General features: G+C 54.1%; 1 protein-coding gene across 1 annotated transcript; it reads right to left on the reverse strand.

Moving 5' to 3' along the window:
* Nucleotides 1–1,209: 1,209 nt before the first annotated feature.
* On the reverse strand, nt 1,210–3,553 carry DUSP2 (dual specificity phosphatase 2). Its single transcript, XM_084776901.1, has 4 exons — nt 3,039–3,553; nt 2,816–2,937; nt 2,208–2,427; nt 1,210–2,092 (listed from the first exon to the last, which is right to left on the reverse strand). The coding sequence occupies exons 1-4, from the start codon at nt 3,436–3,438 to the stop codon at nt 1,878–1,880; spliced, it is 957 nt and encodes a 318-aa protein (XP_084633027.1). The 5' UTR covers nt 3,439–3,553; the 3' UTR covers nt 1,210–1,877.
* Between the last annotated feature and the right edge of the window lie 14,519 nt (nt 3,554–18,072).

Genomic DNA, 18,072 nt, shown 5'->3' on the forward strand with positions numbered 1-18,072 from the left:
GGAGCTTATGCAGAGGCAGACTTAGCTCCCGGAACCTTCTGTGAACATCCCCTTCCCCCACACACACAACCCCCTTTACCCCCTCCCTACTCGCCCTTCCCTCCTACCCTCCCCCCTGCCCTCCCCCTTGCCCTTTCACCACCCACCCTTCCTCACTCTTCCCCCAGCCCCACTCTTTCCCCTAGCCCCACCCTCCCCCTCCCCTCCCCCCACCCTTCTACCCTTCCCCTCCCCCAACCTCCACCAACCTCCAGCCTCCCCCAGCTCTGAGCAACAACAGAAGCCCTCCAAGAAAGGTTCACTTTCTGGGTTAGACATCCTCAAAGGACCACCGTGGTCCACTAGGCCACCAGAGACCATGTTAGTGTCTGCAGTCCATGCTGCCACCCCAGGATGCAATGACACCTGAGATCAGTGTACGCAGTATGCATATGCAGTCTGCGCCACTGACCAATGACTGGGTGATGTCGGCTTTGCTGGGGGGGTGGGGGGCAGGAGCACCCTGATATGAGTGGCAGGCTGAGGTCCATGGCCTGTGCAGCTGCTGAGGGCCGAGAGTGGGTCAATGGCCCTGACATGGCTGGCCACTTTGATGTCTATGGGCAAGGGAGAGCTGGCTCCAATCCTCTGATCCTCGACAGCTTCTGGTATGGATGCAGGAGGAGAAAACTCATCCTCCCTGTGGGGGCTGGCCACTAGGAATTCGACCATGCTCCAGTGAGTATATGGACAACACAAAATGGACTTGCTTTTTCCTTTGGGAGGAGGCATCCAGGAAGAGGAGCAGACATGGGCAAACTGGGCGGTGTGTGCGGTCAGGGAGCTTGATGTGAGATTCCCAAATAATCAATTAAAAAAGAAAGAAACTGATAATAGCCCTGGAGGAAGGCCAAGAACAACCCTAGCTCTTGGTTGCCTTACCCCAAGGCAGAGAGAATGGGCCTGGGCCGTAGGGACAGGTTGTGCCCCCTTCACTCAGCCCCAGGGAGCCAGTGCCCTCTGACCTTGAATGCCCTCAGCCAACACACATTGGGAAAATGTGGTTCCTAAGGATGTAGGGTCGGATCAGGGAGGCTCTGAGCTGCTTTGAGACCTGGAGTCTGGAGTCTGCCTTCCCACACTCTCCCAGGAGAGCCCCCAGGCCAGGTTGCTGAAGACCACTCAGTTACTCAGGCACAGACTTGAGACCAGACACATGTGGTACTGCTCTTTTTTTTTTTTTTTTAACAAAACACTGTTTTTATTGACACATCCTCAATGTTCTCTATAAATATAAAGTGCTGTTTCCAACGCCCCCCTCGCTGGCCCGCAGGGCTTGGAGGAAGTCAGGGAGGGGGTGTCAAAGGTCAGTTGAACACAAGTAACTTGTCAGCACCAATTACGGCAAGATGCACACATACTTACACATAAAAGCAGTCTGTTGGTAACATGATATACGCATCACCCCCTGGCTCCCTTGGGAGCATAAGGTTAGAGCTTTGGGTCAAGGGGTGCACACCCCTAGACACGGTTCCTGCTTGTCACAGCTTGTTTCTTGAACCCTTGGGCTACCAAAGGCTTGAACATACATAGTGGGACTGCAATACATAGCTTTAGAGTCCAATTAATTTCTGCCAGAGTCGGGGGGGGGGGGCAGGGGGCAGGGGAGGCGGGGAAGGGAGAGCAAATATCCTATCTGCCCCATCCCTGAATAAGGGCCAGCCCTTAAACCCCCCTCAGAAGAGCACCATATCAGAAAAGCCATCATCCTGGCTTTCCAGCACCCCAACTTGAGGACAAGGTGAGAGATGAGCTAGGCCAGAGAGGAGCCCAGCCAACAGTCCCAGTAGCTTCCCCCAGGAGTCCATGAGAGCCAGCGCCATGGGGTGGGATTAGCCTCAGTGGCACAGCACCTGGGTCTCAAGCTGCAGCAGCTGCCCCATGAAACCAAAGTTGGGGGAGATGACTCCCCGACGCTGCTTAACAAAGTCAAAGGCCTCCTCCAGCCGTACTCGGTGGCTCTGAATTAGGTATGCCAGGCAGATGGTGGCTGAGCGAGAGATGCCAGCTTGGCAGTGCACCAGTACCCGGCCCCCACTGTTCTTGACGGAGTCTGAAAAGGAAATGGGGAGGGAGGAGTCAGACAGGACGATGGACAGAGGAAACAGCTGCCCCTCTACCTTCTCCCCCACAGTAGCCACACATCCCTGGGCTGAGGCTCCCCTTACCAATGAAGTCGATAGCCTCCTGGAACCAGGCACTAATTTCCACCATCTGGTTATCTTCTACTGGGATGCTCTTGTAATGGAAAAGACCCTCAAAGTGGTTGGGGCAGCTGGCCGAGACATTGAGAACCGCGGTGATACTGCAGGCCTGCAGGCCCTGAAGGTCTGAGGAGTGGCTGCAGCTACCCAAGTACAGGTAGGGTAAAATTTCCACAGGACCACCCTGGAGGAAGAAAAGGACAGTGTTAAGACCTCAGCCTAGACCTGGAGGGTTTGAGCCCTGAATGGGGCAGAGACATTATGGGCTGCCTAGAAACAAGAAGGCTCTAGGCCAGTCTTTTTAACCAAGATAGAACTTGAAGTCCGAAGGGGGTTATACCTTTGGACACCGTGTGCCAGGCATGCCTTAAAGTCTATATGAGGATATACACATTCACACCATGTGCAGGACACACACACACACACACACACACACACACACACACACACACACACACACACACACCACGGGAATGAGTACTTGAACACACCCTTGGCTTTCCCCAGAGACATCCCTCTAGCGTGGACAGTGGGTCTAGACAGGAAGACAAAGAATTTTGATATCAACTCACCTGGTCATAGATGGGAGCCTTAGAGTCAGAGCTGCTATTTTCGGTCCCAGCAGGAGGCAGTGCCTGGGCAGGGGCTTCAGAGCACAGATCCGGACAGCATGCCTGGAAGTTTTCGAAGCCGCCTGTGGGGAACGCAAGAAAGGAAGGCTACGATTAGCCAAGAGGCCGGGCGCGGGAAGCGGGAAGCGGGGCGCGGGGCAGGTGGCGCGGGGCTCAGGCTCACCTCGTAGGAAGAACACGGCTGTGGATCCCGCGCACACCTCATGCAGCAGTGCGGCTAGCAGCAGGTGAGCGGGGCCGTCGGGCTGGAGCTCGGCTACAGACGCGCTGCTTTCGTCCAGCACCACTGCGCGAGCCAGCTCCCCGCGGCTCAGGCGCGCCCGCAGTGCGCGGTCTGGCAGCAGGCAGGCGAGGGCAGCGGCGGGTGTGCCGCGCGCACGGCGCCGCAGCAGTGCGTTCCAAGGCACAGGTCGTGCGGCGCGCACGTGGCTCCGGCAGAAGGCCAGGAACGGGCGGCAGTCGAGCAGCAGCGTGCGCTCGGCCTCCCGCGGCTCCCGCAGCAGCGTGCCTAGAGCCTCGCACTCCAGCTCGCGCGCTGCCTCCAGCCTCATGGCGATCGGCATCGTAAAGCGTCCTGCTCCCTATAGTCCTGGGGCTCGACTCACCCTTCCTCCGCTCCGGCGACGGCGCGGGGACTGTGTGGCTAGAGCTGTCGACTCTAGGAGCGCTTTGTCGCTCCCGGCCTTAAGTACTCCGAGGGCCGGCCCCTCGGGTCCCCATACAAGGGTAGAGCAGGAAGGCGCCAGCGCCCGCCCCCGCGGCTTCACGTGGGGTGCTGGCTGGGCAGCCCCTGGGGCTCACGGGGCGGGGATGCGGCGAGGTGGGGGCGAGGCGGGGGGGTGGGCGTGAGCCTTGGGGGAGGGACACACAGGGGAATAAACTGCGGACTAGACTGTGACAAGTGTTAGCCTGGAGTCTAAAGGCCCCACCCACGTCTCCCCAGCTTATACTACGCCTGATCGCTCTCCACTCTTTGCCTGGCTACAGGCCGCTAAGTGAGATGGAACTCAACTTCTCAGCTGCACGGGGAAGTTACTGGGGCCTTAAACTTCCTCACTTTCCCCATTCTCTCCCAGGGGTTTCATTCTAGGAATTTCTATAACAAACATGGACAAATTACGTGTTGCTACCGACGATGATACACCTGAAGAACGGATAGCACTGGTCTCGTTTTAGAAAACTGAGGGAAATGTCTGTCCCCTTCTGTCAGGGTTTCACCACCAGCAGGAGTAGTTCCTTGAAGCCAAAGGCCTGAATTTGGGGGGCTTTAGGGGAGAAGGGGAGCAGAGGCCTGTGATGAGTTTCCATTTATGGCTGGGGCAGTTTCTTTCCCCCAGGGGCCCAGGGAAACCCCCAGGGGGCCCAAAAAGAAGTACTTCCCGTGTCCCAGACTAAGGGCTGAAGGGGAACTCTGCTGACGATGCTGGGTTCGCCGGGGCCTCGCCAGATCTGACGGGAATTTCAGGGGAAGAAGGAGAACCAACCACTCACAGAACCTGCCCTCTTCCAGGTCCTTGGAGCTGTAAACCCTCCTGGGACAGGCCCTGGCCCCACACCTTCCACCCTTCCCCAGTCTAGTGCCAGCCCCCCTCCTCCCGGATGTGGTAAGGCGCAGCTGTGCGTGGGCTCCCGGGGGCACTCCTGGGTTGGGGGACAAGAAATGTTGGTAGGTGGCTGAACTCCCGTCTAAAGCAGACATGGTGGGTGGGGACAGTGTCCAAAACCTAACCTCCCAAATCGTCACCCCCCTGTGCCAGTCCTGTACCTTTAGTTAAGACCTTCCAGCTTCTCGGCAGACCCTACGTCCCCACTGTCGTAGAAGCCTACAGCTAGGACCTACCTATGTGGACCCTCAGCATTCGGTATGCTGTATAGGTGCTGGAGCAGGGTAGTATGCCTTTCCTTTTTTGTTTGGGGAGCTTGGGTCTTGTGGGGGATACAGAAAGCAAGGGAGAAGCTACAAGGACTCCTGGGCCGGGCCATCAGGTTCTCCGTGGCTCAGTGACACCATCATGCATTGGTTCCAGGGCTAGACTGGGTCCCTTCACAGCAAGCCAGTCTGGAGGCTGATACAGCAGAACTGGCAGCCCAGCCAGGGAGTCTGGGCTGTAGATCCCTGAAGCTGATAGCCGCTCTTATCCTTGGCATCGGCCTCATGGATGACTTAATGGCTGATTCCGGGGACAAATTACAGAGCGTGAAGGGGGACCAACCTGTCTAGTCTTGCTGACCAGAGTCACCTGCCATGCCTGGAGCATCTGCCTTCCAGCTGTGGAGAGAAGGGAGGGAGGCCCTGCCAGCTGAGGTCCCTGCAACAGGAATGAAATCAGCTTAGCTTTGTGGCGAATTCCAGGCCCCTGACTCCAATGCTGGACCTAGGCACTGGACCTCCTTGCAGGGTGAGAGTGTGTGTTGCTGAAAGTTTGTTGGGTGCCTCGGTCCTTGCATCTGAGCCAATGTGGGTCAGTCACATAAATCCCAGAGCCCCTCTCCTTGGAGTGGTCCCCTTTTCAGCTCTGACACACACAGATGAACCCCAGGAGGCCAAACGTAACCATAAAACAGCGGTTTGCCTTTGTCTTCTGCTGGATTCCCAGACCAGGGGGAAGCCCCACCTTCAATACGTGGGTGAAAGTCCAAGGCTGGGGCAGAAGAGCCCACATCCCTCCCTATTTTGACTAAAGGTCCCCCATGCTGCCACCAATGAGTCATCTGTGGGGTGTCTGCAAACCCCTTCCCACCTCCTCAGGACCCTGTTCTCTGGAGCCATTCCCTGGGAGTCTGCCAAGAGGAGGCAGGACTCTGGACGTATGCTGGCACAGCATGAGGGCACCCAGCCAGGCTGGCTGCCAGTGCGTCATCACTACACAGTAAGTGACCACACAGAGGTTGGTTTCTTTTTAAGGCTTTTCGTGGCCTGGCTCTTACAGAACCCACCTAACAAGTGAGTTTGGCGCTCACTGGATTTATTTATTTATTTTTCTTTCTTCAATTAAAAACCGTGTGGGACGCAACTGGAACCAACAATGATTCTCTGTGTTATTCTTTCCTGTAACCATTTATTTGGACGGCTGCTTAGACGTCACTGGCCTTCTGCCTTGGGGATTCCGGTTTGTCCACCCAGCCTGTTTGCAGCATGGATTTCCCTGCCACCATCAGACGCTCCAGGCTCTCTACCCTGATGCCCTTTCCTTTCCTCCTCCTCCCAAGCCTAGCCTCAAGCAGATGGCCCAGGGAAGAAAGGAGGTGTGAGTAGCTGGGCTGAGGAGGCCTGAGACAGGGTGGTTATGAAGGTGAGAGTGACCTTACTGATGAGTGACAGGCCGCCCCCAGCCCTGCCTGAAGAATGAGTCAGGAGTGACGTCAGCTTTCCTGTGCCAGGCCTCCCACCCGGATGCTATGCTTACAGCCACCCCCACAGGCTCCGGCTCAGCAAAGACATCCCCCACCCCACCACCCCACCCTACCCCGCCAAGTCCTGAGCTCAGCTGCCCTCACAGCCTGGCCAGCACTATGGGGGAGGAGGTAGAGAGGGTCACACAGACATTCAGTCTCCTGCTAGGGAAGGTACAGCAGAAAGCTCCAAAGATCATGCTGGTCAGGAGTAGATGGGCACACGTGGTAGAAGGGGCTGGCATGTCCCACATGTCTGATAGGCGAGTTTAATGGGAGCAGAAGGGACATAGGCAGCTGTACCAAGGAAGTTCCCCTGAACCCAACCTCATGCTGGATGTGGGCGAGGGGGACCTGCCACCTGAGCTTTGGGTCCCTGTTATGCCCAGGTGGCCAGCCGTGCTGATGTGCAGAGGGAACACATCCCTGAAGCACAGGGCACTGAAGAACTCCAAAAGCGCACAGTGAGAATGTTCCGCCCTTTTCAAATCCCTTTCAAGGAGCTGAGTCTGTCTACTTGTGGCTGGCAGGCGTCGCGGCTCCTGTGTGACCTCTCCTCTCTCTCCTCCTCACTGAAGGCTCCGGTCCTCCATTCCTTTCTGCAGTCACTGGCTGACTCACTAGCACTCTCAGTCCTGAGAATGCGTGTGCTGGGTCCTGCTTTGGGGGGCGGGGATCCAGCAGTAAACCCTAGTGACGCCTTCAAGGGGCTCACCTCATCATGTCAGAAGTGCTCACCTTCGTGATCGTGTTGTGTCTGTGGCCAGTGATGCTACTTGCCCACTAGAGTAATGATTATCTTTTCCTTTTAAAAATAAATGCTAGGGTTGTAGGGGCGGGGGGGGGGGGATCAAGTCACCTTGGGAAAGCTGTTAGGTAAGGCACAGACAGCTCCCAAACACTCTGTAAGTGATGATGCACGTAGGAGACGCCAGAGTGGAAACACCTTGCCCTGGAGGGCCACTGTCACAGCCCCTTCCACCTTTGTGCACTGTGTGGTTCTGGGGATCTGGCTGTCCCCATGGCTATGGTCTCCCATAAAGACAAGAGCTTGAGTCACGGAGCAGGGAGGAGCCACAGTGGACACTGATGAGCATCCCATGGTCAGGGCAGAGTCTATACCTTGGTAGGCACATTCATGCGAGGACTGGGGGTTTGCCTGTGGCCCTGCCTGTGTGCCTGGGTATGGCTGGAAGAGACCCCCCAACCCCAGAGCACCCACCCTCAACATACACTGTGCTCCCCAAGCCTGGATGAGCCCAGCAATGAACCAAAACCACTCCCATGCTGACAGCTGGAGGCATCTGTGGCTTGGGCACAGTAGAGGAGGGAACTGTGGCGGAAAAGCTGCTACCAAGAAGTTCATTCTCAGAAATATGACCACACTGGGGTTCCAGGGTGACCAGAGGACTCCTGGGTCTCTGCCCTAACCAGAGCTTCATGCACTGTGGCAGGAGACAAAGGGACTTCTAGGCCCTGGGGACTTAGAGACTTCTATGATCAGAGACCAGGCTGGACCTTCCCGTACTCCCATGAAGACTGCCTGCTAGGCTGGTGGCAGTGGCAGCAGAGGTGACAGAGGCCGGTGTAGGATAACTCCATCAGCCAGCCACCACAGCTGGAGTGATATTGCTTTGGCTGAAACGCAGGTGGGCTGCTTTCTTACTGTGTAGTCTTAGGCAAATGCTTCAACCTTTCTGGACCCTTGATAAAAAAAAAAAAAAAACAGAGAGACTAGCAGTGTGTTAGGAGCCTTATCGGCATTACTATGTCTAAGCTTCATATCCTTTGTGTCTCTATCTCTTGGAGACAGAGAGAAACTGCAATGATTTTAATGCATCTACAGGAAGGTGTGCCTTGGCCACTTACAGTGGTCCATGCAACAATGTTTAGAACAGTGGTTCCTGATATGTAGGTTGCAACCTCACTGGAGGTCAAAAGACCCTTTCACTGGGGTGGCCTGAAAACACAGATATTTGCATTATGATTCACAGAAGTAGCAAAGTTACAGTTATAGCGGAGCAACGAAAATAATTTTAGGCTTGTGGGGGGGGGGGAGTGGGAAGGGTCGGTCACCACAACATGAGGAACTGTGTTAAAGGGTCACAGCACTAGGAAGGTTGAGAACCACTGGTTTAGAGGAAGGGCCTAATGAGAGGAGGCTAGGCCAAGAAAGTAGCCATTCTGGAAATGAGTTCATCCTCCGCCACAGTAACATGGCCTTCCATGATGCCAACCCTTGGACTTTTTAAAGTCTTCTTGTTCTGTCCCTGGTTTTTTTTTTTTTTTCTAATTATGCAGCCTCGGGCACTCAGCACAAATGAACTGGGATGAAACCAAAGTTCAGAGATATGCCAGGGGAGGTACCAAGGTCACTCTGCTGGCTAGTTTTATGTTAACTTGGTATGAGGTAGTCATAGGAGAAGAAGGAGCCTCAATTAAGAAAATGCCTCCATAACATCAGGCTGTAGGCAAGCCTATAGAGCATTTTCTTCATTGATGATTGATGAGGGCAGGCCCAGCCCACTGTGAGTGGTGACCACCATGAGCTAGTGGTCCTAGATTCTATAAGAAAGCAAGGTGGACCAAGACATGATGGTGCATGCCTTTAATCTCTAAGTTTGAGGCCAGCCTGGTCTACAGATGGCGTTCCAGGACAGCCTAGACAACAACCAAATGAAAGAAAAGATAAAGAAAAAAAAAGGGAGCAAGGAAAGAAGTCAAGCGAGCAGGCTGAGCAAGCCATGAAGAGCAAGCCAGTAAGCAGCACCCTTCCACGGCCTCTGCCTCAGCTCCTGCCTCCAGGTTCCTGCCCTGCTTGAGTTCCTGTCCTGACTTCCTTCAGTGCTGGAACAGAGATGTGGAAGCAAAAGCCAAATTAACCCTTCATCTTTAACTGGCTCTGGGGCGTGGTGTTTCATCACAGCAATGGCAACACTAACTAGGACAGTCACCTCTCTATGGGGATACCTACAGGAACCTGGATTTTAACTGTTAGACTTTGTCCTGCCTCTAGACAGAGTCTGCAGGGACCTGTGTTTGTCCTTCATCCACTCCTTCTGCAGCCACATACCACGCACATGCCTTTCCTCACAATCACAACAACTATACGGAATGATGCCTTATGCTTGTTACAGGTCCTACCCTGTCCGGAGACCTTTTTAAAAATGATCATATTCAAACCCCAAAAACCTTCAAAGGCCAGAAATCGTGCTACACCAAATATACATGGGGGAGAGCCGGTCGTGGTGGCACACACCTTTAATCCCAGCACTCGGGAGGCAGAGGCAGGTGGATTGCTATGAGTTCGAGGACAGCCTGGTCTACAGGGTGAGTCCAGGACAGCCAAGGCAAACACAGAGAAACCCTTGAAAAACAAAAAACAAATATACATGGGGGAACCCAAGGGTCTGAGAAACTGTATAATTTGCCAAAGTCATTAGCCAGTGGAGACACACTTACTTGGTACTTAAGTTTTGTGTCCTTCCTACCATGATCCCAGGCCCTAGGCCCAAGATCCACTGCCTAGGTCTGTCCCACAAGATGACCTGCTCTGCCCACAGCCTTCTTCTCACTAAGCCCTGACCCCTGAGGCTCCTATCTTGGAGACACTGACTATCTCAGGAGCAGAAGTATTGTTTTAAGTGATTTTTCCCAAACATTCTATTTTACCAATACAGACTCAGGAGCCAGATGCTGGGTCTGAGAGGTGTAAAAAGCACCCAGCTGACCTTCCTACTCAGCTCAGGTCCTTATGGAAAAAGCCCAAACGACTCACTAGCTCTGCTGACATCCCAGGAGGAAAAGGCCAAAAAAGCAAACAAAGCAAACAAACAAACAAACAAAACCCAAGGCTAAAGGCTTTCTAGCTCAAAGTGCAAAAAGCTAAAGGCCAAGGAGCTAGAGAGCTAAACGCCAAGGAGCTCCTTCTTCGTCTTCTCTTGGATCTTAAATACCCCTCAACTCAAAGTCCCTCCTACTCTTTAATCCCAGTCATATGGTTTCTTGCTCTGCCTCTTGACCTAAGGTTAACTTTATTAAATCCTGTGTACAGACAGCTCTTGGGTTAAAGGTGTGTGTTAGAGTTCAACACACCAAACAAAAGATAGGTTTTTACACTTCACAATCTCAGGGATCACAACGGGATCAAAGATCCTGCAACACAGGAGTGCTGTTTTCCAGTCCAGGCTTCAGACACACTCTGCTCCCCACCAAAAAGTCTACTGTGCTCCCCACCAAAAAGTCCACTGTGCTCCCCCACGGAAAGCACAGTGCCCGGGGTGTGGGTTGAGGATTGCGGCATCTCTACTGGCTGCTGTGCTTCAACATAGAACTGGTCCCTTAACTCCCACCATGCTCCAGGGCCTGGGAGATAAGTGTCCTTAGGTCCTCAGAGCAGTGGATGGTTCCAGAAAGCAAACTCTGCAGTCACACAGAGTGTGACCAGAGTGGCCACGGAGTGAGGTCTGATGCTAACGTCCAGTGGTTCAGGGACAGGGGACCAGATCAGAGCGGGTGTGCCTGTCATCACTTCCACAAAGACCAGACCTTAGGACAAGCTCAGCCACTTTGATGATCCTGGGCACACCTCTTGCCCCGGACCTTCTCATGGGCCAGCGCTCATGGCTCACCAAGTATATTTACAGGGTACCAGGCTCTGTTCTGGGTGCTGGGGGTGTGGGCATAAATAAGACAGACAAGGCTTCTGTCCTCTTTGGGGTGACCCTCCATGGGAGGCAGAGACCTGGTAAGATCACGTCAGAGAGGCAGGGCCTGTGACAAGCTCTCAGAGGGCAGAGAGAGGGCAGACTGGTAACATGGAGGGAACCACTGAATGTGGCCTTTAGCTATAGCTTAAGGGATGACAAGGGACCATCTGGGAGGAGGTACCCCAGAACAAAGCAAGAGACAGAAGGCCAAGCTGAAGAGTGGGGGGTCGGGGGAGCAGCTGGCTGGCAGGCCCTTTACTTCCAGTGAGGATCTGACCCTATTGAAAACCCAGTGGGAGGAACCCTTGGAAGGTTCCGATGGGGCAGAACCATTAGAGTGGCACTTAGCTGGGAGACAGGAACAGGTAGGTAGTAAAAGTGGCCACAGAGTAAGGTCAGATGCTCATGCAGTGGTCCAGGGACAGGGGACAGTGACTTCAGCCTAGGTAGCAAATGAAAAGAGCAGCAAGAACTTTGAGGTGACTGGAAGGGTTTGCTGTGAGGAGTCGGGGGACTCTGGCAGTGGCCAGATTCCTAGGGCATGACGAGGCCCTGAGCCCAGCCACTCAGATCTCTGTAACTGCAAGAGGGGTGCTCATTCTGAGCTGAGGCAAAGGCTAAGAAAGGAGGGTGGGTATCCCAGCCGCAGTCCAAGAGAACTGACAGCAGGGATGGGGGTGGGGGTGGACGCAGCAGGATATGGGGACAGGGGCTCGAGTTAGGAGCAGACAGCTTGTGGGTGGGTACCAGAGAGGAAGCACCTGGAAGGATCAGGCAGGATTACCGCTCGAGTTAAATAAGGTGTTTCCTGCAGATGACAGTTCCGGAAAAAGCCCAAGCATTGCAGGTCGTCACAGAGTCTCCCCAGACACCGGGGGTCACATGTACCACACGTGAATGTGCACACAATCACCATCACCATTGCTCTGGCATCACATTGCTCAGATACTGGGGTCACATGTGCCCCTACACTCACGTGTAGTATCATACACATGTGCCCACGTGTACACACGTACACATGTGCATGTACATGTTCACACAGCCCTACCAGCAGACCCGTCCTCAAACCCACAATGTTATGCAGCCAAACTGAGACACCCTCTCTCAACCATGGGCACTTGAGCACACCCACCGAGATGTGGCCTCCCGAGTGCCAGCAATGCCACAGAAGCCCTGCATCATCGATTCTCCCATCACCCAGGAGCCAGAGCCCCAGTCCACAGGCCAGCTCCTCATGCACTCCCACCAGTCCTTCTGCAGCCCAAAGACCTTCACCCCGACCATTCCCCCCGAGACAGAAGACTACCTATAAGTGTCTGGCCACTTCTAACATGGGACTTGTCCCCGCCAAGATTCAAGTCCCCTAGGCCATGTCTCAGCTAGCTCAGGAGTGCCAGCGCCCCCTTTCCCATCAACCAGTGCTACCTCCTCTGTGCTGCGCAGGAAGGAGCAAGCTCTCACACCATTTCTAGGACATGATTGCTGCCCTCTCCTCACATGGGCACTGACACACACAACAGTACTAGACATACCATCACATATACCTCACTGCGACATACCCACAAGTACACCAATTACACACACTCGCACACACACCCCACGCCGGTTAGATCCAAAGCCCTCACAGGCATCCTTCACCCTTCACACACGCACACTTTTCATCATCAGTGCTGCTTTGAGAGGGAGAACGTCAGCTTGGGAGATCTCCAGGTTGTCGGAAATGGTTCATGACCTTAGCCTTTGACTTGCAAACTTAGCAGTAGGCTCCCCAACCCTCTGGTGTCAGGCGCTATACTGGGTGTGCCAGGAATTTTGTACCGCCAGCTGAAGAAGAGTTGTCAGTGTAGCAGTGTAACCCTGGATGGAGCCCTCCCGCTGCAGTGAGGTGACACAGTCCAGGCAGTGCTGTGGTAGCACCATGACATGCCACATGCTTAGCAGAACCTTCTGGAACACTGCCATAAGACTAAATCACCCTCTGTCTCCAGCTTCCTTCCAGGGTGAGGCTGCTGGCCAGATGGCCCTCTGACCCTGATCCCAGCCTTTTACCCATAGCAGGGCCCAATACAGAGAGGCAGGACTCAGATTTGCCCTGAAGAGGGAGAATCTCTGGAGAGATGGCTCCAGTGGCCAGGAAAGGCCCCCCCAGGCTAAACCAGGCAGGAGCTATAATGACCTGTGCATAGCCTCTGGACCGGAACCTAAGGGAACCAGGCAGACCCCATGTGCTAGCCATCACAGGGCAGTTGACTGGGATGGAGATCTCCCAGGAATGGCTCAAGAAAGGGAGGGGGAAGCCCCAGGCCCCAGGGTGCAGCCCCAAAGACAGTAGTCATTAGGCCAGAGCCCCAACTGTGCTGAGGTTCCTCCCTGCTGAGGGCTAGGGAGGACACCAGACACTCAACTCAGGAAAAGCAAAGGGCAGTGCCTTCTCCTTTCTCTGGTGTGGCTTTGTTCTCTCCACTCTGCTAGCCCTGCACCCCCTCCTCAATCCCTCCCTCTGGTCCTCTATAGGCTGCTCCATCCTCACCTCACCCCACCCCCTGGAGGAGGACAGAGAACTAAGGGAGGAGGGCTGAGCAGCTGAGGGAGGGAGACAGTTCTGGAATGCCTTGAAAAGTCCTTCTCTCTGTCAGCCTCCTTCTGCAGACACAAAGGATGAGCCCCTGCCACCCAGCCACCAGAGCCTACTTCTTCCTGCTCAAAGCCTCAGGATGGCGTTGCCCTGATTCCCTGCTCTAAGCCTGCCTTAAAGAACTACACACACGTAGTCAGGTGTGGTGGTGCCCGCCTTTCATCTCAGCACTCGGCAAGCAGAAGCAGGTGGATCTCTGAGTTCGAGGCCAGCCTGGTGTACAGAGTGAGTTCCAGGACAGCCAGGGCTACATGAAGAAACCCTGTTTTGAAAAAAAAAATCCAAGCCAGGTGTGGTGGAGCACACCTTTAATCCCAGCACTCGGGAGGCAGAGGCAGGCGGATCGCTGTGAGTTTGAAGCCAGCCTGGCCTACATATCGAGTCCAGAACAGCCAAACAAACAAACAGAACTCCACATACAACTTCATTCTCTCCACACCCCAAATTCTGTACCTTTGTTCTTAGTGTTCCTTGCTTACGGGTGCTGGGGGGGTGCACCTTGGCTGTGCAGCTTTCCACACATCCTGGCTAGATCAGCTGACCCAGCTGACTTTCCTCTGCATCGTCTCTTCCCCAGCTCGGTGGCAGTCCCAGGCTGGAACATACACTCAGTGCCACCCCTCTGAGCCCTGGGTCTAAGGAGGAACATGGGCATCCTGGCTGAAGCCAGACCAGGCCTGCCCCCAGCATCAGGTGTTTGTCCCTTGGATCAGAAGTAAGTCAGGAAACTGCAAGATGAGGGAGCAAGGTAAGTATTCTGAAGGTACGCGCGCGCGCACACACACACACACTTACACTTACACACTCACACCATCCAGAGTTTTTTCCCTCTGGAGACCGAGGCCTCCTTGAGGCAGGGGCATAGCCAACACAACTTTCACAGTTCCTTCCAGTCATTTGTTGTTGGTTGGTTTGGTTTGGTTTTAGTTTTTCGAGACAGGGTTTCTCTGTGTAGCCTTGGCTGTCCTGGACTCGCTTTGTAGACCAGGCTGGCCTTGAACTCACAGCAATCTGCCTATCTCTGCCTCCCAACTTCTGGGATTAAAGGCATGCACTACCATGCCCAGAAAACCTGTCTTACTCTTTAAAAAGAAGGAGGAGGAGGAGGAGGAGGAAGAGGAGGAGGAAGAGGAGAAGGAGAAGTAGTAGTAGTGTGGGCTGGAGAGAGGGCTCAGAAGTTAAGGGCACTGACAGCTCCTCTGGAGGTCCTGCGTTCAATTTGGACGTATGGAGATGACAGTATAACTCCACGGAATTCTCTCCCTGTCTCCCAGGCTTTTGAGGGGGGAGCCTTACCTGCTGAGCCAGCTCCCCAGTTCATCTACGTGACTCTTTCAGAACTTGTTTGGAGTAAGAACACAAAGGAGGGCAGAGAGCAAGGCTTTTTTGTTTGTTGTGGATTTATTTGTTTGTCTTGACGTAGGATCCAAGGGAGGTGGGGGGGTCATACACATATCCAAGGCCTCTAACTCCAAGCACAGCACAGATGCCCATGCACTTCTGTTCCTCCTGCCTTCCTGCATGCATGTCTGTGTGAGGGTGTCAGCTCTTGGAGTTACAGACTCCCTCTGTAAGCTGCCATGTGGGTGGTGGGACTTGAACCCAGGTCCTCTGGAAGAGCACTCGATGCTCTTAACTCTTAGCCATCTCTCCAGCCTTTGCCTCTTAAGAGCGGGAACCATAGCCAGGCATGGTGGCACACGCTTTTAGGTTTTGCTTCAGTCTGCCTACCTGTGATGTCATTGCCTACCTACCACGGGAGCTTGGCCCTGCCCGGAGCTATGTAAAAGTACAGACCCACCTAGCCCCCCCTCTCTTACCCCCTTACTCCTTTTCCCTCAACCTCTTTCTCTCTTCCTCTGTCTGTCTGTCTGTCTGTCTGTCTGTCTCCCCCCCCCCCCGTACCCCTCCCCTCTTTCCTTCTCTCTCCATGCTCATTTAATAAACCTCATAAAACCTAATATCTGTTGCCTGGCATCTTATTATCTTCTTCTCTTGTTTTATATTGATTATAAAACATGCCTTTAATCCCAGCACTCAGGGAGGCAGAGGCAGATGGATCTCTGTGAGTTCAAGGCCAGTCTGGTCTACAAAGTGAGTCCAGGACAGGAAAGGCTACACAGAGAAACCCTGTCTCGAAACACTCCCTCCCCTCTCCCCCCCCAAAAAAATGAGCTGAAACCACAGGTGTGCCTGGTTTTCCACGTTGTGGATTGAACTCAGTGCTTTGTATAAGCTACAAGCAAAGCATCTGACCAGCTGAGCTGTGTCCCGAGCCTGCATGACACCACTTAAGAGGAAAGCAGCAGAGTACTTAAGCCCAGGGTGTGAAACGACCAGAGACTGGCCTCCCACGCATGTAAGTGACAGAACAGACTGTTCTGAGGCCAGTGTGAGGTTGTGGCAGGGAGGTTTCCCAAACCAACCAGTTTGGTTCAGATTTGACTAGGCCCAGTCATCTTCTAACCAGATTTAAAACAAAAAACAAAAAAAACCAAAAAGCCAGCACTTCACTATATAGTCCAGACTGGCCTCAATATTCTCCGCCATCTTGTCTCAGCCTCCCGCCAGTGGGGATCACAGACCTCAGCTGAGCCACCACTCTCAGCCCCCACCAGACTATGGTAAGCTTCCTCGTGCCCACACATTGAGAGCCTGCCTCCCAGCTCCAGCCAGCTTCCACACTACAGTCAAAATTATTTTTTCTAAGGCCATCTGAGGGGACCTGAACCCCTCAGCAGGACAGTCAAGGCTGTCATCTCTTCTTCCCTTCTTCTGGTTCATGTTCCATGGCAAAGTCAAACAGTCCCCCTACCATGGAGCTCCCTGGGACCCCACACCCCTTTGCACAGTCCCCCTACCATGGAGCTCCCTGGGACCTCACACCCCTTTGCACAGTCCCCCTACCATGGAGCTCCCTGGGACCCCACACTCCTTTGCTCGCAGTGGTTCTTTCCATCGAAGAACCCAGATAGACTCAGAATGTCCCAAAGCTCCCTTGCTCAAGTCCAGCACCAATACCACCGCCTCCAGGAAGCCTCCCAGTTTGCCACTGTGAAGAGCAAATGACTATTTCTTGAGTGCTTAGCCTCCAGCACTATGAAACCATCAGAGGCTTGATCCTCTGAGGCCATGCTCCACACAGCTGGCACTACCCACCCTCACCTCTCCCCAGTGACCTGCTCTAGCCTCACCACAGACACAGTCTTCAGGCCTCCTTCATGGGAGAAATCCGCCAAGACCTAGAGAGGGAAATGAGTCACGACCTGGTAAAGGCCTGAGCAAGCGGCTTTCAGGGCAGAAGACTGAGTCCTGAGTTAGGCTGCCCTTCTCCCCCCATCACTCTGCAGACCTTGTCTGGTCCTTCCATCTCCCTAGAGCCAATCAGCATTGGAGCTATGATGAGCCAACAGCCTTGGTTCCTGTGGGATGGAAAGGATCATCTTGGTCTTCCCTGGGGCCCTGAGAAGTGGGAGGAAGCACAGGCGGGGAGGTTGGGGAGCTGGGGTTATGGGGTGGGGGGCTTACTGGTTAATGGATGAGGGAGGAAAGGATGCAAGGTGCTGTCCAGAGGCCAGACATTTCACCACACCCAACCCTGCAGAGCAGGGCGAGCTTCCCAATAGGGTCCAGTGTGAGTCACGGATCCCAGCAGGGAAGAGACCCCCACAGCGTGAGAAACTTCTCAAAGCCAAGTGGTGGTGGCACAGCATTTAATCCCAGCACTCAGGAGGCAGAGGCAGGTGGATCGCTATGAGTTCAAGGCCAAGCTGGTCTACAGAGCGAGTCCAGGACAGCCAAGGATACACAGAGAAACCCTGACTTGGGGGAAGAGAGAGGAAAGAAAGAAAGAAAGAAAGAAAGAAAGAAAGAAAGAAAGAAAGAAAGAAAGAAAGAAAGTGCTCACAAACCAGCAAGGAACCTTCCCAGCCACATGCTGGGCCACCCCTCTGATGAGTCATGTCCCCTTAGCCTCACCGAGGAAGGGGCCAGAGCAGGGCCACCTCAGCACATTACTGTGCAAATTCACCAAGCCCGGAGGAAGGCATTTTGGAAACCAGGAAGGGTTGTCTGTGGGGAAAATGATTTAAATAATTAAGGGACAGCAGATTCGCGAATTCAAGAAAGCCAACTGGCCTGGGGCCAGGGGCAGCACCCACCTGCCCAAGCACAGGCTGCCTCTACCAGCTGAGGACACATGTTCCCTCAGGGCCTTTCTTTTCTTGGTCCCTCAATCTCCTGGTCCCATCCCCACTTCCTGAACCCTTCGAGGCAAGAGAAAGCATCCAAAAGAAGAGAAAAGAGGCCCTCATGTTTGTCCACGGTCAGGCAGAGTCCACAAGTCAGCCAGTGCCTGCAGCAGCCGGCCTGAGCCTTCTTTGTAACGCTCTTTGCTGAGAAGTTTGTTTTCTGGGAACAGAGGGACTAATGTGCTTAGGCCTGGAAAGCCCTGGGACCAG

The sequence above is a fragment of the Acomys minous genome (assembly GCF_964271855.1).
Source record: "Acomys minous genome assembly, chromosome: 3".
NCBI classification, from domain to species: domain Eukaryota; kingdom Metazoa; phylum Chordata; class Mammalia; order Rodentia; family Muridae; genus Acomys; species Acomys minous.